Below are 20,837 nucleotides of genomic sequence, written 5' to 3'. Positions count from 1 at the left end.
ATTATACAAATTGATTCAACAAAACATGAATTATTCTAGAGCGTAAGAGACCAGCTTTAGACAGAATGTCTAAGTATTTACCATCAGAAAGATTTTTGTAAGATGACGAGCGTCTTCCAGACTTTGCAGAACGAAGGGTAACACGTTCGGTTGTCCTTGGTTTGTATGGTGCAACATATTTTACCTCTGGAATGAAAGTGGTAAATAAAACATACACTCAAATATATAAAAAGCACAGATCGCAACCAAACAAAATAAAATCAGCCTCCGTTCATGATAAATATATCAACGGAACTCATCCCTTTTGTGACAATTCATAAAATTTTAACTTCTAAATCATGCACATTACAAATATACGTGGTATTTTTATGAATGAATACGTTCCTAAAGACCATATGTATAAGAATTACGTATTGTGTATATACATTTTAACTCGTCCATCTATTTTTTGTATTTCCATTTCTCACACAACGTTTTTGTACTGTACCAGTTGCAACACTTGAGAGCATAATGCTCAAGATTATTTCAGTATATATTTATTTATTACTTCTCACTTCTGTTAAGGAGGATATATGGCAGTCAACTTTACGTTTAGAGCTAAAAGGGTAATATTGTTATAACGTTACATCAAATCAGATCAGCACACAAGTATTTAGTGTGTACTTGAACAGAATATCAGGGTGTCCTAGCAGAACATCTCATTACATACTTTCCGTTAACTACTGTTCTGTTTGTTGGATATTGATGTCGACGCAATGGCTCAAAATGTAGACATGCAACTACAGTTACACGTGCTATTGACATTTTCTGTAAAATCGGCATCAATTAAACGCTCAAATTTCGTAATAAACAATGTCTTTTAGAAATACGATATCAGGCAATTAGAAATATAATAAACAATTTTATGCCAATGATTAACCTGAGAATTCATCAGCCTGCATGATAACCAGACTATAACTATTGATTTGTACATAGTGCCAGGAAATGAAATGTCACTCTCAAAGTGTCTAGAATCAGATTTTGGGCTTCTTTGGGAACATTTGTCCTAGCGTTAGAGTTTAGAGCTCTCTTAACGCACTACCTTTACCGTATACGAAATCTACATTCAGACTGCTGTGATTAAGATTATATTATAACGACACTTTTAAAAACATAGAAAATATTCGAACAACACTATCATATAATACATCCGATGTGTTGACTTTAGAACCCACCCACTGTGTTATATAACTGCATTGTCTCCGCTGTCTGTTTGTTTATCTGATGAGTATGGATAATTTTTAAACACTATGATATGGGGGCGAATCCAGAAGTTTACCCCCCGTCTGTACTGCTAGACGCTTTGCCGCGTATTGCAGCGGTCTTCGGTCTGTAATAATTAATATTGAATTCGCGTGGATCTCACGTATGAGAAAGCTAACTGTTTTGAATTTATTTTTCCCTTAATGTAACAATCTCTAAGAAGTCTCCGTTTTGTTATATGAGCCGTGCCATGAGAAAACCAACATAGTGGGTTTGCGACCAGCATGGATCCAGACCGGCCTGCGCATCCGCGCAGTCTGGTCAGGATCCATGCTGTTCGCTAACAGTTTCTCCAATTCCAATAGGTTTTAAAAGCGAACAGCATGGAGCCTGACCAGACTGCGCGGATGCGCAGGCTGGTCTGGATCCATGCTGGTCGCAAACCCACTATGTTGGTTTTCCCATGGCACGGCTCATATATTTTTGGGTTGTTGGACTTTTTCATAACACTGGCTTAAGCGGAGTATTTACTGTTCTCCATGATCCCAAAAGATCTGACAATACGACAACACTGAGAACGTCAGCACCATAAGGCACTTAAAAGACTGCTGTCGTAACAGTCAATAAAAATATATGAAATGCAAGGAAGCAACGACAAACTGAGATAAAACTTAAAAATACCTATGGGTGTTTTATAAAAGAAAGTGGGAATATTAAAACTTGCAACGTATACCGTGATATCAATAGATGTTTCCATCTACCACCCTCCCAAACCGTGCACGTCATTATATTTTGAATAAGAGCCTAACTAAATAGATAATTACTATAAATTTCATTTGTGCGATATAAATTTTCAATATTCTGAAAATGTTCCTGCTTGCTATTGTGGACAGCTTTTATATCATTTTTTCGTAGGCCTTATCTGGACTGGAAGCATGAGTCATTATGTAATTTTCTGTGTAGAATCAATATTTAATAATTTTCTTCAACAAGTGTCTTTCCTATATTTTTCACAGATCTAGATCTATCTTGATTTAGATTTAAACCATACTGTCAATGATGTCACTGTACTCCATTTCGAAAATACACTGTACTATATCACCGCATTAGAAAGAGTCTATTTGGGCCGAATGCGATAGGTTAGCTGGATTGCTTGTTAAAAACCATACATGGTACTCAAGGTTTTAGTCTTTTTCGTTGTTTTCAAGCAAAAAGTCCTATCGTATCAAAGCCCGTCTGGACGGGCCGGGAAAATGTCTTTCTGTCAATACAGTGGATTATTCATTTTTATTGTTATATTCTACCGTTAATATATGCTTTTTATTAAGCATATTTTTATATTAACAATCACTTTAAATTTTTATGGTGTTTATTTTCGTATAAACAACATTGGTGTAATAAAATCAAGGATGGCGCAATCTGACGTTATTCTAAAGAGCATTAAATTATAGCTAAATTCATATTTCTCGTGAAGATCAAAACTGAAACGACACGACTTAATGGGTTTTGTCTTGACTAAACGATATTTTAAATAAAAACCAGAAAGTTTACTTCTATCGAAGGCGAATTACAACTGAACGTTGGTCGGCTTGACTGCTCTAAATATATGTTGAAAAGCTTTATTTTGATTTTCTGACACATGGAAAGCAAACCAATTATTTTTGTCACAAGCTACTGTAAAAAAATAAATTTAAGAATTGGATGTTATAATTTGCGTGTTTATGCGGGTATACACCTCCCTGGGACTTCTTGCAAGTCTTTCAAGAATGTCCAGTGCGATCATGGATTTGCAAGACGTCTCAATGTGTTTCATACTGCATAAACGCACACAAAATAACATTCCATTCTTAATGAGGAGGTATAATACTCATACTTTAGAAAAATAGAATTCATTACACGTTGATTTCGTGTAAGTGAAGAAACAATTGGAATAATACAATCATGAAGATTCAGTTTCATCATCTGTGGTAAAAGTTACAAAGTAATATGAGTCACGTGGTCCTTATCATATCTTAAAACCAGATATATCTGAGTTTACCATGTTGTAAAGTACAGCAAACCTCACAGTCCATTGCAATTAACAACGAAGTTGATATGAGGCTTACTATATAACCACAAGTTTGTAATCACGATGTACTTTGTGTATTAGAAAGGAAAGAAATCATATCAATTACATCGATGCAATAAAATCAGGGATGACCCATCCCTCGATATTGCACAGATATTTCAAAAAAGCGAAACGGTGAAGATCAAATTTAAAACGACGTGACTTTATTGGATGAAAGGAAGGCGAATTACAATTCAATGCGTGCGTCAAATGGTCTATTGATGCATCAAATGAGATGTGCTGTGTGTTGTGGCTTATCGCCTTCCGTTTTCAGCCTCTGCCGCTGGATAGCCTTGCATTAGGTGAAAAAGACTTCCCTGCCGGCACATCGCCTCTCACTGCTCTATATAAATGCTGCTAAGACCAATTATTAGTGACTTTCTGATACACATGAAAAAAGTACCTGTTTTTTTTCCGGAAACTGTGAAAATGTATCTATCAGAATTGAATGATAATTTTATGCGTTAAGACGTTGGTATACCACATTAAAAATTTTCAAAATTTTTCCAAAAATCTTAAGCACGGTTAAATAATTTACTAGTTGTCAAAACACACAAACAATAAAATTCTACCCTTAAACCATCTCGGAGATTTATTTTATTATTTATTATAATAAATTAATATTAAAGACCTTCGACTTAACATATTTCTTTTATTTATTTTCTTGTATCAGCTATATGTGTACATTTTGCAGGGATGAAGGTATCTTCAACCTAGTTCTTTACATAGAGCTCCGAATTCGGCTACCCGCAGTCAAACGGCCGAATGTCAATACATGCGACCAGCTGTTTGGACGAATTGGAAGCTTATACTGTCTTCAACCCTGTAACAGATCTGCTCTTTTAATATGTATTATTTGTTTGACATTTCAACGGAAATCATATTTTTATACCGCCATATGCCATTCAGGCTGTTCATAACATTTCCCTTGTGGAATAATATCACATTATTTCTTAATATTTGTCTAATTTCCTAGAACAAATTGTTTCCTGAGGGATTTCTTGATGAATTGCTTTCACGTGTCATGCACTATTATGATTGGAAGTTTACAATAATGTACACTGTGAATAACATTATTTTCTGCATTACTAATTGACAAGTAAAACTCAATCAATGTTTCTTGAATAATGACTTACTAAGAGAAATAATGGACTTCAAATATAAATCATGCGTTAAATAATACTGTTGAATCACGTAGGATACCCGTTGAACAAATACGACAAAAAATACGACGTCAGAAAATTCGTAATTATTTTAAATCTCAAATTGACCAATAACACAATGGCATTTTATACTTTCGTTTACAAAATCCATCTGTTTGTAATATGTACTTTTACATGATATAATTTTCTTTTAAAAAAATAAACAGAATAACACAAGATAAACATTTTTACATACCGTGTTCTAGTTGTATCGAATGCGTTACGCTACGACGCACTACCGTTGTTTACATTTTAAATGACGCAACCAAAGTATCTGACGTCATAATTATAACGTCGTATTTACGCGCCAAATCCAGAACACGTTGGTGCAAAAATTATCAAAATCGGATAAGAATTGCTACTCCTACAACATTTTAAAAACAGATTAAATATGCTTTTTGTTACGCGTTACACATAAAAATAACGGAACACCTTATATTTATTTTGATATTCTATTTTCAATTAACAAAAAAAAAATTATACATCGTTTTACATTACATGCTACATATGTAAACTCTATCATGATGTATGATTTTACAGGTTTCTGACGCCTTAATTTATTATTTTTAGTCAGTTTCAAACGACTTAACGGATAAATCTAAATGTGCAGAATAGCGTGCGTTTGATGATAAACAATTAACAATTAGGGTCCTTGTAATATATAACCACCAGTTAAAGTGACTTTTATGTATTACCACAGTTACTATTAAAGTGGTTTGTAATGTATAGCAACTATCAAAGTGGATTTTAATGTATAGCAACTATGAAAGTGGCTTGTAATGTATTGCAAATATGAAAGTGGCTTGTAATGTATTGCAACTGTGAATGTGGCTCGTAATGTATTGCAACTGCGAAAGTGGCTTGTAATGTATTGCAACTATGAAAGTGGTTTGAAATGTATTCAACTATGAAAGTGGCTTGTAATGTATTGCAACTATGAAAGTGGCTTTTATGTATTGCAATAATTAAAGTTACTTTTAATATATTCTGCATCTATGAAAGTGACCTTTAAGTATTGCTACTATAAAAGTGACTTGCAATGTACTGTAGCTATTAAAGTGACTTATAATGCATTGCAACTATTAAAGAGGCTTGTAATGTATTGCAACTACTGAAGTAACTTTTATGTATTGCAACTATGAATGTGACTTACAACTATTTATGTGACTTGTGATGTATTGTTAAAGTGGCTTGTAATGTATTGCGACTACAAAACATGACTTGTATTGTCAAAACGTTTGCGTTTTCTTACACGTTACAACTCCTTGTTCACAACTAAATGTAATGTATTACTTTATGAACATGTAATATTTAAATTTAAGCATCATTTATATAGTGGTCTCAATTTCATGAATTTGAAACACAAACAAAACAGTTGCGGAAGTCAGGATCAGACGATATCAGGCTTCTTGAGTTTATTACAAAGCAATAAAGCAGGTTTCTAAATGAAGCCTGAGAAATCTTAGATAACAATTATGACGTGAATCCTGCACAAACAAGAGGACGAGACCTATACAACAGCAGCTGAGATTCCTTGTCCATTGTTCTGCAAATAAAATAGACTGTATTCGCTCGAATGAATTTTGTCAGATCGCATCTCACAAGGCGCGCATGCGCCGAGTGTGATCCGTCGTTGCAAAATCCACAAGAGCCAAATACAAAATCCCAGATCTAGCTACTGTTGTAATGACCCTTTTATTATATACCTCCATCTTTTTGTTTGTTTATTTGTAATCGAACAAAATCTTAAATGTTTGTTGATGTTAAAACGAAATGAGTGATGCTTTTGTGTGCGCTATTTATATAACTGCGTCAGCTCATGCATATTAAAAAAAGTAGTCCGGCAACAATACGGAAGGTACAATACGGGATTTTGGAAAGTCAGTTATATAAATAGCGCTATTGTATCGCTCTTGTATGGTAAAATAGAGTGCTATATAGCAAATGATCAAAATATGCATGCAAATTCGTGTCTCCTCATATTTGAGATCAAATTGAATTAGGTTCAATTAAATTCATTAAATTGGTACCATATGCTTTGATACTATTTGTCTTATCTTCGATGTCAGCTAAGAAAATGTCTTCCTCAGAAGCTGTGCTAGTTTCGTAATAATCTTCCATAATGTCACTGTTTTCAAGAAAATGTCAAAGAAGTTTTGATGTTTTGACGTAAAAAATCTGCTGAGCGCTGAAGGTAGCATAAGGTATTTGGGTGTTTTTCTAGATGAAACGCTGATTATTTCAAAGAGTATTTTAAAACGAAATTCCGTACAGTTATGTAGAAGTACTCCAGGAATAAGTGAATTCGTAAATATCTAACGAAGGATGCTACAGAATTACTCGTTTTGTCACTATTTATTTCACCTTTTGAATGCTGCAATGTTACAGTGTATGATATAGCAGAGAGTGAAACAAGAAAAACTAGAGCTATCACTAAAGGGAATGAATGTACCCCCCACATGCACTGACACAGTACACTGCAATTTGATGCACACAAGATTGCATAATTATGTGGACTGTATGTATATAGACTGTATATATACAGTATAGTAACAAAAAACAAAGGAGAGATGGTGCGCACAAGATTGTGTCTATGTATATAGTATAGTTACAAAAAACAAAGTCCCGTAACTCTGCAAAAAAATATTCTGAAAGAACCTAACATGCCCCATGCACAACTACTGTTGCTACTGATCACTTGTGTGAAGTTTCATTAAATTGTGTCTAGGGGATGAGGAGAGATGGTGCCCACAAGAGTGTGTCTAGGGTATATAGTATAGTAACAAAAAACAAAGTCCCGTAACTCTGCAATATTTTTTCTGAAAGAACCTAACATGCCCCGTGCACAACTACTGTTGTTACTGATCATTTGTGTGAAGTTTCATTAAATTGTGTCATGGGGATGAGGAGAGATGGTGCGCACAAGATTGTGTCTACGGACAGACAGACAGACAGACAGACGGACGGACAGACAGACAACCTGAAACCAGTATACCCTCCCCCTCCCCTCCCCCTTACAACTTTGTTGTCGTGGGGGTACAATGAAAAATTACAAAAAAAGTTTAATTCCCTATGTTTCAGTTGACACCATCGTTTGAGAATAGTACCTGCTGATCTGGTTACTGGCAATCATTGAAGAACACTGAGCTTAAAGGGTAACTTTTCAAATACGTTATTTATATACTGGTAACAGGGATTGTTACAGGACATTATATATAATAACATACAGAATAACCACCCAAAGTTCACGCAAGAAGAACATGTTTCTTTGTGATGATATCAATTTTCAATATTTTTAAAATAAAGACTTATTTCAATTTAGCAGACAGGTCCGGAATGACAGCATGAGTCACAATGTAATTTTCTTTGATTATTAATTCTGGTATCTTAGACGGTGTCTTAGCTATTTATTGTGAATTGTTTTGATCGTATCCAATTCTAGACAACATGTCTGGACGTCTGAATCATGAAAGCAATTAGGAACTAAATAAATTGGCCTTCTTGCAAATCTTAAATCAATATTTATGTCCATTTGAGGTTAAAAGGTAGTTTCGTGTCACTCTTTGTTGCGAGTATGAACTCTGTTTAAGGAATTTCTTTATCTGTTATAAACCGTCACAATGGTATCTTTACCAAGCTAAGTCGTTTAAATTGTAATACTGAAGGACTAGTAATAATCTAACAATAGGAGACGTGCTAAGTCGAATATTTCCAGGTCAGTTACGTGTAGAACTAAGTGTTCGTTTTACTTTCTTCTCTTTATTTTGACTTATAACTGTATGTTGAACCGAACAGTTGTTTTGATTTCCAAATCATAACTGCTTACTTAACCAGAAGTCTCAAAGTTCTCGAACGCACCCACGTACTTACACAAAAAACAACAACTAGAAACTTGTACTTTTAAGTTACCAGAACGACACTCTGCTTATTCGTGTAATAGTGCTCAATTGCAAAAGAAAAAAACACGTTCAACAGCAAATGCATTATATTACACGTTTCTTTCAAGAGAAAATTGACAGAGGTTGGATCTCTGAAGTCTCATGAGACACGAAAGGCAGAGATTACTTTCCTAGCATTAAAAGCGGTTAGTTCTCAATATCATTTTTTAAGTTGTTGAAACTTAAAAGAACTGAAAAACCGGTATAGCTGAAGAATAAGCTGAAAAGGTTTGATGTCCTTTGGCAGTGTATTATTCATAACACTCGCATATGCTCAATGTCATTTTAGCTAAAGTTATCAACACGGTTAACCACGATGTATTCAGTTTATCAGATATTAAATTTGTATTTTTGATCTATCTTGTTTCTTGTTAGTGAGATATAACAGAAAATTTCAAATTCAAACAAAATAAATGAGCCGTGCCATGAGAAAACCAACATAGTGGGTGTGCGACCAGCATGGATCCAGACCAGCCTGCGCATCCGCGCAGTCTGGTCAGGCTCCATGCTGTTCGCTTTTAAAGCCTATTGGAATTGGAGAAACTGTTAGCGAACAGCATGGATCCTGACCAGACTGCGCGAATGCGCAGGCTGGTCTGGATCCATGCTGGTCGCAAAGCCACTATGTTGGTTTTCCCATGGCACGGCTCAAATGTCGATATACGTACCATTTTCATCTAAGTCAAAGTCGTCAGTGTAGTATCTCTCTGGACCATAAGCTACAAATATCGTCTCTTCTTTGAAGAAATCCGCCAAGCATAATACCTGAAAAACAGAAACTCGTGTCTATTAAATTGTCGATCATGCATCTGTTGCTTTTCTTTTATTTTAGAGACATATGTGAACCCAAAATGGACGGATTCATGTTTCATTATCTCATTTAATTTGTACTATCCCATTTCTTATGCCAAATATACTTGTATTACATGTAGCAGAAATTGATATGTTTATGATATAGAATTTTCCTGGTAAGCGTGCCCACGAGAACTAGATACCCCATTTTGATATCTCCATTTCAAGGCGTCTCTGAATGTGTCATCTAATTTGGCCTATTGTGAGTGTACGATTTTCAGCATCATGAAACGTCTTTAATATCAAGCTTCATCAACTTGAACACAAATCAAATCTCAGGAAAGCGAAGCGTTTGTGTCAGGCGTTCACAGTGACTTGACAGCATCCGTTGAAAAAAACACGTTCAATTTGAAAGTCATTCATCAATGTTATTCAATTTGCCCCAATTGCGTAGTCCTATTTCGTGTTTATAGTTCTGGAAATTGTAATTTAATGTACTCAGCATCTATATAATTATGTTGATTAATAAATATTTGTGTGGTAAATATATTTATTTGAAAAAATACACCCAACTCAAACATGTTCCTGCGTGCAATATAATATCAATCAACAGACTGCATGTTCCACGTCCTTTCACCACAGTATGATGGTTTGGAACATGTAATATAATTAAAAAGACTTTAACTGTTTCAATGCTAAATCTCTTTTACTAAAAACATTTCATATATAAGCCGTGAATAACAACAAATGGATGGATAACATGGTCTTCCAAGTTCCAAACAATTCACCCCTGCTGCGTTGTAATTTAGATGCAATTACATGCGCTATGAGGCTGCAACAGACAATGGTAATAATTTCATATCTAGCGCAATATTGATCTGACCAGACATTCCCTGCTGATAATATAAATCATTTTTCTACAGATTCATGTTACTTCCTGTAAAATATCCGGCATGCTACACTTGAACAACTGGGCGGCTATGATTTTATTTATCTGAATGGATTCTGACCAACGAACAATAACAAGTAAAGATATAAGAAGAAGGCTTCTGGTCGTGTTTTTGATTTTAGTTTGTTATGAAAATTTATGTGGTATTATGTTTATGCCCAGCGAAGGGCTGCGTTCCGTAATAAAACTGTCTGTGTGCCGTTCCACTAGTTCGTCCGTTCCGAAGAATGAGTTACAAACTATGCAAGGGGTTGACTTCAACCTCGTAAAATATGTATACAGTGACAAGGAAGAGTACAGGGTACAATAACTGTAAATTAAGCATCAGTATAGCTTTACTTATTCCCTTAAGGGTCCTAACGGATAAGGTGCCTGTCCCGCAATCGGGAGGTCAAATGTTCGAGACCTGTCAACAGCGAGACTTGTTACCGAATGGACACCGGTTTGTGAGTAGCCGTGTAGTTAAATAATGGTTACCGGTTGTCTACCTGCTGGTGTCTGGTATTAAAAGTAGGATTCAGCAAGAAATGTTGTTCAACGTTTGGAGATGTCACGTAAGTCAGTCATGGATTGTCTTTTCAGTAGTTGTATCACTAGAATAAACAAATCTATTGCCTTTGATGTTGAAATATAGACACGGACTATGAAGTGACAGCTCTTTCTTAAAAATTACTAGTTTAGCTCTGTAGAAGGTTAATGTTATTTCAGCAAAAGTTTAAAATATGACGATATGCAACTTTTTTTAAGAGTCATATATACCAAATGTTGAATCTGACAAATAATTCATAGTCAGTAAATGGAATTAAATGTTAGATTAGCTAACGATGTCCATGGGAGCAATTGTCCTCATATATTCTTTTTGTCATTTACCAACAGAGTGGATGAAATACGAACAGGATTCTCCCAGGAAATGTTAATGTACAGCTGTCCTGATGAAACTATAGAATGTACTTTCTGTATGTCTTGTTTCTTTTAACGCAAGCATTTTGCACTTATGTGTCTTTAATATTTGTTTGAATGTACAAACAAATGCAATTGTTTAATGTTTCTCAAGGGTTTTCACGTCAACAAAAGTGACTGGAGACATAGCTTTGTAGCTCTTGTAAAACTTCCCTTACCTCTTATACCTTTAAACCAGGTCTTCAAGGATGGAGAATATAACCAAAAAAAAAAAATGAACTTGTAAAAATACGTTTTTAGAAAGTGCAAACAACACAGTAAAGAATACAGTATCATACGTCGTTAAACACTTGGCAGTTATTGCCACTGCTCGTGACTCAGCAGAAAGTTTCTGAAAGTATTTTAGACGCAATAAAACAAATCGCGAATATTTCTGACTTGGCCAACAAAAGCTTTCAAAAGAATCGTTTAAACAAAATTTGCTCGTAGAATTTATTTCTGTAATTGAATACCAGCCACGTTACAGGCAAAATATGGCTTTGAAGTATTTCGTGCTGCACAGATAGAACCAGGCAGAATAAAGTCTGCGCGAGATAATGGGAAGACTCATAAATATGGAAACGCATGTTATGCAAATATTAAGAACTTTTTTGTTAGGATGACAAATATTGTGAAACGGTTTCCATGGAAATGTAAAATGATTTATATCTCCATGGTTAAATGTAAATGCCATAGAAATGAGAAAGAATAATATTCGGAACGTATCTAATGCTGTTACCGATTTAGCGTGTTTGAAAATTCAGGATAGATGACTAACAACATCTGTGCTCTTTATGCAAGTTGCTGGTCCCAAATGTTTCGCTTACATTCAATTCTTATAGGTTACATATAATTCATGTAGGAATATAAGAGCTTTTTTGAGAGTATGTCTCATTTACGGAGACTAAATGCTAGAGGCAATAATTCCCTTTCGTGTTACATGTCTGTTAAATTAAAAAAGATACATTATATTCCTTTGAGTGAATCATATTTGCAGATTCAAACAATATATTTCATTCTGTAAAACACATATATGAGTGGGGTTTTGTAAGTTTATAATTACATATAAGGTGCACAAAGTATAACTCCCTCAACCTTTGAACTGAAAGTAGTATAACGGAGACAGAAAAGACATTTCATTGATGCCCTGTGGCTATAACATTTGGACAAATGGGCTGAATATCTAGTTTTTGCTTTTACAAAGTTATATAGACGAAATTTGAGCCGTGCCATGGGAAAACCAACATAGTGGGTTTGCGACCAGCATGGATCCAGACCAGCCTGCGCATCCGCGCAGTCTGGTCAGGATCCATGCTGTTCGCTTTTAAAGCCTACTGCAATTAGAGAAACCGTTAGCAAACAGCATGGATCCTGACCAGACTGCGCGGAGGCGCAGGCTGGTCTGGATCCATGCTGGTCGCAAAGCACGGTCTCATGGCACGGCTTATTTATCCTCTACAACTATCATTTGTGAAAAGTATTAACTTACCGGTCTTCCATCTAGGGTGAAAATCCTTTTCACTGCCCCAGAGTCTAGTTTGATTGCGTCTGTTATATCCGTTAGTACCTGGTCAAATGAATGTGCTGTTTTCCGGTTCAGAAGAACACGGACGGCTTTCCTAGGTTTCGAACCATTTCTTATTATAGTAACAAGCTTTGGTTTAATGAAATCTCTATGCTCGTCCATGTAGTTATCGCGAGATGTAAGTGCTTCATTTGACGTTGAACTATGAGACGTGGCTTCACGAGACTTTGATTTACTTGCAATGTTTGAATTCCAGGCAGGTGCTCCGCTATTGTCATATTCAGCCCGGCGGAAAACGTCAGTCGAGGCACATACGTAACTCTCGCCTTCCTCTAAATCCTCCAGGCGATTTATTTTGCAAGATCCGTCGATGGAGAAAACATGGCGGACACCATGCGGTAAAACCGCTTTATCACCGACAGGACTGTCAGTTAGGTTTGCTAACAAAGATTCAAACGTTCGAAATCTTTCTGGTGACACAGCATAAACCATTCCTTTAAAGAAACGATCGCCATTTCTGTAAAATCGTACTTTCTTCGCTCTCTTATCGTCCGTAGCTTTCAGAATACTATGTCTAATTAAGCTACCGTGTGCACTGTGGGTTGGACTCGACCTTCCATTTCTCGTGCTTAGCTTTGATGCACGTGACCTATCCTCACGTGATACATTGAATGCAAAATGTTCGTCCCACCCGTTTTCAAGTGCGGCTGTGTTACTCATTCTTCTTGGTCTGTAAAAGAGAAGCATGAAGTTTTGGCCTAGATCATTATTTCAACTGACAAAACAAAACTGACAGGTGCACAGAGGGTGTAACATCAAACAGGGTATTATCTTTTCTAATCGGAACGAAATTTCGAAAGTCTGCAGCGATATTGCTCCGTGGGTCTGACTTTTACAGCGGCAATCTTTATTTAATTTATATACATTATATACAGATTTTACCTAGATCTATTTCTGAAACAAAAAAAATGACCCGCAAAACGAAAGCCGTTCTTTTTTTTTTTCAGATAGAATTTTTTATTAAAAAAAACTGACTCACTTCTGTTCCAGACATTCAGCTGGCAAAAATATATAAAATATGTAACACGCTTAAAATTACAAGAACATACTTTTTAGCACTTAGACGTAACGCAATATAAAACAAATTAATGTCTCCCAGAAAAGACAAAATAATTTCACACAGGATTGTTACGCAATTCCAAACGTGCTAGACGCATTTACGGTAGCGTTTCTCTGCTGTTTATCTCTTGTCTTTTATGACATGTTTCACACTTAAATCTTTGGTCTGACAAAACCATTAAACCATTTTGGAATAGATGAAAGTTTTTTATGGTTTGTGTGAAGTAGACTATCAAAGCGTTATCTTCATGGAGATTTCACTATTTTAACACTAAAACTACATTTCACTTTGTTAAAATGGAAATTGTAAGGCGCACAGATGTGAAAATACCAATACAGCCGTCCCTATTAAAACTACGATGATGATATATGTACATATTTTTTTTTTCTCAGCTCTGTTGCACCTCAAAATAGTAGTAACGCATTTTGGTCACTACCACAATTCGGCCGAGTTTTATTAGTCACTACCAAAATGCGTTCTACTCAACGCAGTTTGGTAGTTTACAAAAATGTAGTACCAAAATGCGTTGGATATGTACACATCCAGTGCAAAACGGTATTAATAATAATCTCATGATTTACAAAAAGAAGTTTAAAAAATCTCGATGGGCTATCCGACAACACTAGCACATTAAAACAACAAAACAATACAATGTTATTGCATAGGAGGCGTCGTTTGAGTCCCCTTTTCACACGCTCAGGAATCTACAATTTGGTTGTTTTTATACGAAAACTATTTCTCAAGAAGGGAACTCCGAACTCCCTCTCCCACCATTTTATAGGAGACATTCCTTCCTTTTATCTCTCTCTTTTCTGCATAATGTAAAAATGAGCACAGCCCCTGATGTAGAAGAAACTACCAAAATACGTTTCATTCCATGATCCTTAACACATTATATGTACCCTTGCAGCGCATTTTGTCGCTGCCAAAACTCGGCCGATGCGTTGCTGCCATTTTGATGTGTAACACAGCTCCATTACATTGAAGTGTATAAAGAGGTATGTGTTTGTTACCCCAGTTGGAATGGAACTCGCGACTTTCCATTTGCGCGACCAACATGTTAACCATTAATTATTGTTGTTTTCGAGCTTATATCTTTAAATATCAGATAAGATGCGGCTTTTCAGATTTCCATAGTATCGAAACGTATAGTTTTGTTTGACACCACACTATCACCAGTAAAGGGCAGGTCACTTCAGACAGACATCCTTCCGTACTTATGTGTGTTCATATTCCTTATATATTTTCAATATTAACATTCCATTGCCCTTTGTTCCATACATAGGAATTGCTCAGCCATCAGAAAATTTGAGCTGATTCTTAACTTTAAATTCTTAAAATGTTTTCAGTATTTTTAATAACTATATGCAAGGGAGAAAGGCTAGCTACATACGTTTTAAACACAATATATGATTATGGTACTTTGCAAAAATGGTTATACAATGTTTAAACAATATAATAGATAAATAAAATTAATACTAAAATTACAAATGAATTATATTTACCTATCATAGTCTATCATGAATCGCACAGTTTCCATGTTGATCAGAATATCATTGAAATAACAAAACACTTAAAATAATCAACGGTAAAGTATGCAAAACATTAAATTATGAAACCTCGTGATCAATATGATATATAATAACCGATAAAATCATTAGGCTGATATCCTTAAAACTGATATGGGAATTAAAAGATTTTCCTCAAAATCCTTTCTTGTATACGTAATGTTATATTGCCTGTGATAAGTATAACTGACTTAAAACCGACAATTGTCGGTGACATGTGAAATCTTTAAACACCCAGTCAATATTTGCATTTTTAATCATTAAGGTAACTAAATAAATCAAACAATTTTTGCGAATAGCCCACTTCAATGAAATTTATGTATTGATGCTTGCCATAAACGTTAATATCAAATGTGAAAGGAAAAGAATATTGATCGCTAACTTGATGTTTGTAGGTCCATTCTGTTGCAGAATTTTATTTCGTTTTGTTTTGGATAAAATTTTAAAATATGAAACGTAATTCAAATACAGAGAAGTAAGAATTTAATCTTGTTTAATATACATGTACTTAAAAGGGCATTAAAATTTATGGCAAACCTTCGCCAAACATACTATTTATTCAGATACAGAATGGAAATATTTAAATTAGGCAATTAATTTGATTTTATTAACCTTCTCTGGTATGAATACATTTTACCTATGTTAAATACTTTAAATATAAAATTCAAAGGGTATATTTATCGAGCCTGCCTAATGCGCGAGTTTTTATTAAACAAATATTAATGTGAAGTTCTAACCTTTACATCTCTTTTCACTGTTATGCATTAAGAGCGCACAAGCCAAAAACATCCCCAATTTTAATCACACCGGAGCTTTGTAAATCCACGGTTTTGTAAACTTTGGGGTTTCTTATCAAAATTAAACTAAATAAATATTGATCGACTGATCGATCAGATTTAAGAGATCGATTTGATTGACGGGGTGTGACTTTAAGATAAAATGTGTGCATTATTTGTGGCTGATAACTCACCGACTAAAAACGTGCAAAATAAATTCAGTTTCATGTTATTCCATATTTTTAAGTAAACAAAACTAAATACAAAGACTTATATCGGCTTGAAATTTTGCAGTGATCAGGAAGTTCTGTTTTTCAAAATTTCATTTGATTTATTTTAAATCATTTTATTATAATAATCACGTCTTATTGCTGTCCTCATAAAATTATTCTTTAACTAATTGAAACTGAAAGAATAATGGTTGTATTAACTTAATACTTGATATACGAGTACAAATACTTTTTTCTGAAATTCTTAGCATGGGATAAAACAACATCACCGACTATACTCTGTGTCTTATTCGTTTTTAAAGAAACAGATATTGAAAGTAGCAGTCTTTCATGCCTGCGTCAATTTTAATTGAACTTTTTTAACATACCGTCAATAGGACTACATTACCCCTCATTTTATTACATTTTTCAATTGGCAGTGAATGAATATTGAGATAGGGTTGAATTACCGGCAGATCGTATTAAATAATCTTAAGGAAAGATTTAATCTCACATCTCTGTGTAATATTAGATGTAATCTTGATAATGCTTAATAATAAATTAAGTCAAATTAGTAACTTTATTATGAACTACAACAGTGCCGTCACAAAAAATCATTTTAACACAAGAAATGAAGTTCAAAGCTCCGGTAGTCCGTTAGCTCAATTTCAAGCTAAAACGTGAAATCAAGATTTTTCTTAAAAAAAACAAGTTTATTTTTTTTTTTGCAAATCTGTATAAATAATAATTTCAAAAGAAGCTGCATGTATATATGGCATGTTACGATCCCAACATGTATATAATATTTTCCCTAACTGAATTGCCTGGCGTTCAGTTTTCAAAACTATTACACTCTGTCCGAGAGGCCATTCAGTATTGTGTCAGTCACACTACACCGTATAGCGTTAACGGACGCCAAACGTATAGAAACATTGCGACAGAAAGTTATCCGGGGACGAAAGGCATCCCCCGCTGCTGCTCGATGCTCTCGCGCTCGGTGTATGTGGCGCATAAAACGCACAATGACCGCAAGATTAACGCATATATACAAGACGAACAACGTTCAATTCACGGATATCACCGTACTAGTAACGGACTTGTACCGCGTAAAACGAAAGCGCAACACATGAGAAACTGACAAAACGTTCTTTTCAGTTATCGTCCGTTGAACATACGTTACATCGTTCCATGTCCGGTAGTAGTCCGGCAGTGAATCAGGTCCACCGGACAAGAACGAATCAGAAAAGGACAAGAACGGATGCGAACCGGTCAAGCTCAGAATAGGGAACGCACGAGTAACGAACAAAACGCATATCAGCGCATTGCTACCGTACGTCTAACGGACAACTTTGTCCGGTGGTGTACGTTCTAAATTTTGAACATGCTCAAAACCTTCCACCGGATGGAACGAACATCGCCGGACCAGGAGCGCATTGCCGCAAGAGAAACGGAAAAGAAACGCATGCGAACGGACACGGACGGATTGAAAGTTTTGTTATACGTTAGACGTCCGTTAACGCTATACGGTGTAGTGTGACTGAGACTTAACTTACATGATATCATACGTTACTTTTTATAATTCTGTCTTCAAGGTATTTTTTATTAGCCAAGCAAAATTCAATGTTGAACTATAAACCAACAATACATCTTTATATAATGTAACATATGTTACGTAAATAGATCGAAATACAATAAAATATTTTTTTAACACAAATATTATTCCCCGTATATCAATACTAGGAATAGGTCGCAACTTTTTCTTTTTTAACGGATGCATTAAAATATTTCCTACACTGTATGTACCAAAAAGAGAACTCCTGCAAATATCAATTGAATAAAATGTTAAGCAAAGCATACAGATTTAAATCTATATGTATGTTTAAATCTATATAATCCCCTTATTAACATTCAGTTCATTAGAAATTCTAATCCATGCTTAAACTATTTTTATGAATGGATTTATAAATGAGTATAAACAACGTGCTTTAGAAACCAGTGTTAGCTTCTGTTTTACTGAACATCAATATGTACTTTTTTCCAGACCATATGAAAATAAGAATGGACAGATCATTTAGACCAACATGCATTTTATAAAGTCAGTATAAAGAAATAAAATTCGTATGTATATATGATAATACGTACCCTATGATTTTTGTACGCTTAAAATCCTGTTTTGTATTCCAGCTGTTTTAGCAGACACGCTGGTACAGTCTGGGATGGTTTTGTCTGTCTGCTGTAATGTGCGAGATGATTGATGTCAGTCAGATAGCGGTCTCTGTAAACTGCCCTCGTTCTGTGGCGACTCTTTATTGAATATTTCAATCAATAAATATGAATTTTCTTAATTACAAACTATTCCTGTTAAATATAGTTATTCCCAACATACCAGGTTAGTTCACGTGTTGTTACCATTTAATCATTCAAATAATTATCCAATTTGGGAATTAAATTCTCTACACGACTAAATTTCCAGTCTGTCATTAAAAATTATCTAAAATTCTTAAAATAAATCACAATGGAATTTTTGTTATAAGAACACCATCTAATCTGTTATTAGTCATAGCGTCCGCATGTTTCCGCGTTCATTTCTACGACAACTAGACTCCCCACACACGCGGAGTGATCAATACCAGTTACGGCGTATTGCCACAAATGTATTCCACTAGCATCACGCTGCAAGGAAACCAGGGGTCACTTTATTCAATCTTTAAGTATTGGTTTATCGGCATAATTCAACTTCATTGTCTCTAAGAAGTATTAAGGTTAATCTTTATTTCATACCGAAATTGGAAAGTTTAATGCCATCTGGGCTTATACTAGTAATTGTTTATTCTCTCTTTAAAAAATTTTAGATTTGCATATTTCGGAATCTGAGAAACTACTGTCTCAACTATACTTAGACACTATTAAGATTATTGCTTGAAGTTACAAGACTGAGAGTTCTGCACTTTATTGAGTATACGTATATGGTATAAGCCGCAGAAAGTACTTGATCGGAAAATTCGCAAACAATGTATTACTTCAGTTTTTGTTAGAGCGCCCCCTGAATCAAGACATTCGTCTCTGTCATATCTAGATATCCTTAAATCTAGAATTGTTTCAGTCTGATAATTCTGTAATGTATATAGTTTAAAGTTTTGAAAAAAAAGGGATTTTGTTGAAAGTTAATCACGTCCCTATAGTATGTATCTTAGTTGCATGTTTTGTTTGTTTGCCGTTTTTCAACAGTATTTCAGTTGTGTAACCTAACCAGTGCTCCTGAATTCTGTACAAGTATACACATGTTCACCCCCCCCCCCCCACACCCACCCACCTTCCCATGAATTAGTGATGGAGGGCGAATGATGTCAGACACAATGTTTTATCAAATCGTCACACGGAGACCATACGCCCCGTCCGGGGATCGAACTCGCGACCCTGAGATCCGTAGATCTGCGCTTTCCCTATTGAGCTAAGTGGAAGGGCCCATATCTTAGTTGTATATTATCTGTGTCATAATGTATACTGTCATATCATGTCATGTTATTGACTTGTTTCAAATTAAAATGCATACTGACTTTGTATGAATATCGCTATAATATAAAGCCGCTATGTCTTAGAAATACTTGGAGCATTATCGACAACTTTGCATTATCTATAATGCAAAATTTATACAGGCTTGTTTCCCTTTGCTGAGGTGAGAGGTAGGGCGGAGGAGACAGTGATGGCGTCAAACTGGCAAACAGTAAGAATGAAGTTTTTGGACCATAAGTTAGGGAGCAAAGCAATCGCATATACACATTGACAGGAAACACACACACACATACATGAAGAGTACCGCCTTGGAACGGTAAGTGGCAAAAACAACAACAACACTTGGGAATTTAAACTAGTTTTAATACCATTGCCAAACCTCACTCTTTAACCTCATCATCTTCGTATGTTATAAGACAGAGTAAATACAATTATTCCCCGTCAATTGAATCCTTTACACATGGAACAGAAACCAAATAAACACGTTGTAAACACAAAATATGCTCAACTAAAGAACTATAAATCAAAACATATCGAACTGTAAACATATGTACTCGGTGATTCTGCAGAAAAAAAACAAAGACAAGTATCAAACAGGGAATGCCATGCACCAAAAACGCAGCCTCCCCCAAAACGAAACCCACAGCACGCAAACGTGCATACCACAAACACACACGCACGCACACACACACTACACGCGCGCGCGCATACACACACACACACACACACACACACAAAGCCAACACATGAGGACAAAACGAACAAACAAAGGAACACAGTGGGGCTCCGCCTTGGAACGGTCAGTGGCAAAAACACCACTGGGGAGCTTAAACCGGTTTATGGTGCGCACCCAACCTCACTCTTACCCCTACCATGTTCCAAAGACACGGGACAGTGTAAATAAAAGTAATCCCCTCCAGTTGAATCTCTAACACACGTAATGGAAACAAAAAGGCA

At 35.4% G+C, this 20,837-nt stretch overlaps 1 protein-coding gene across 3 annotated transcripts in view; it reads right to left on the bottom strand.

Annotated features, from left to right (window-relative positions):
* Nucleotides 1-18,980, bottom strand: part of LOC123556374 (serine/threonine-protein kinase DCLK1-like) — a 49,589-nt gene extending 30,609 nt beyond the window's left edge. Inside the window, exons 1-4 of one of the 3 annotated variants that reach the window (XM_053542599.1) lie at nt 18,510-18,980; nt 12,659-13,424; nt 9,158-9,254; nt 82-186 (exon numbers count right to left, since the gene is read on the bottom strand). In XM_053542599.1, the coding sequence (XP_053398574.1) occupies nt 82-186; nt 9,158-9,254; nt 12,659-13,414 (958 nt within the window). In that variant the 5' untranslated portion in view covers nt 13,415-13,424; nt 18,510-18,980. Of the gene's footprint in view, nt 1-81; nt 187-9,157; nt 9,255-12,658; nt 13,425-15,319; nt 15,533-16,119; nt 16,269-18,509 lie in introns of those variants that run through there. The other 2 variants (XM_053542600.1, XM_045347023.2) reach the window with 2 other exon arrangements.
* Nucleotides 18,981-20,837: the final 1,857 nt, after the last annotated feature.

This window comes from Mercenaria mercenaria, chromosome 5, assembly GCF_021730395.1.
Source record: "Mercenaria mercenaria strain notata chromosome 5, MADL_Memer_1, whole genome shotgun sequence".
Classification (NCBI taxonomy): Eukaryota; Metazoa; Mollusca; class Bivalvia; order Venerida; family Veneridae; genus Mercenaria; species Mercenaria mercenaria.
Note: the sequence above shows the minus strand (reverse complement) of the source record. Positions and strands in the feature narration are given on the sequence as shown.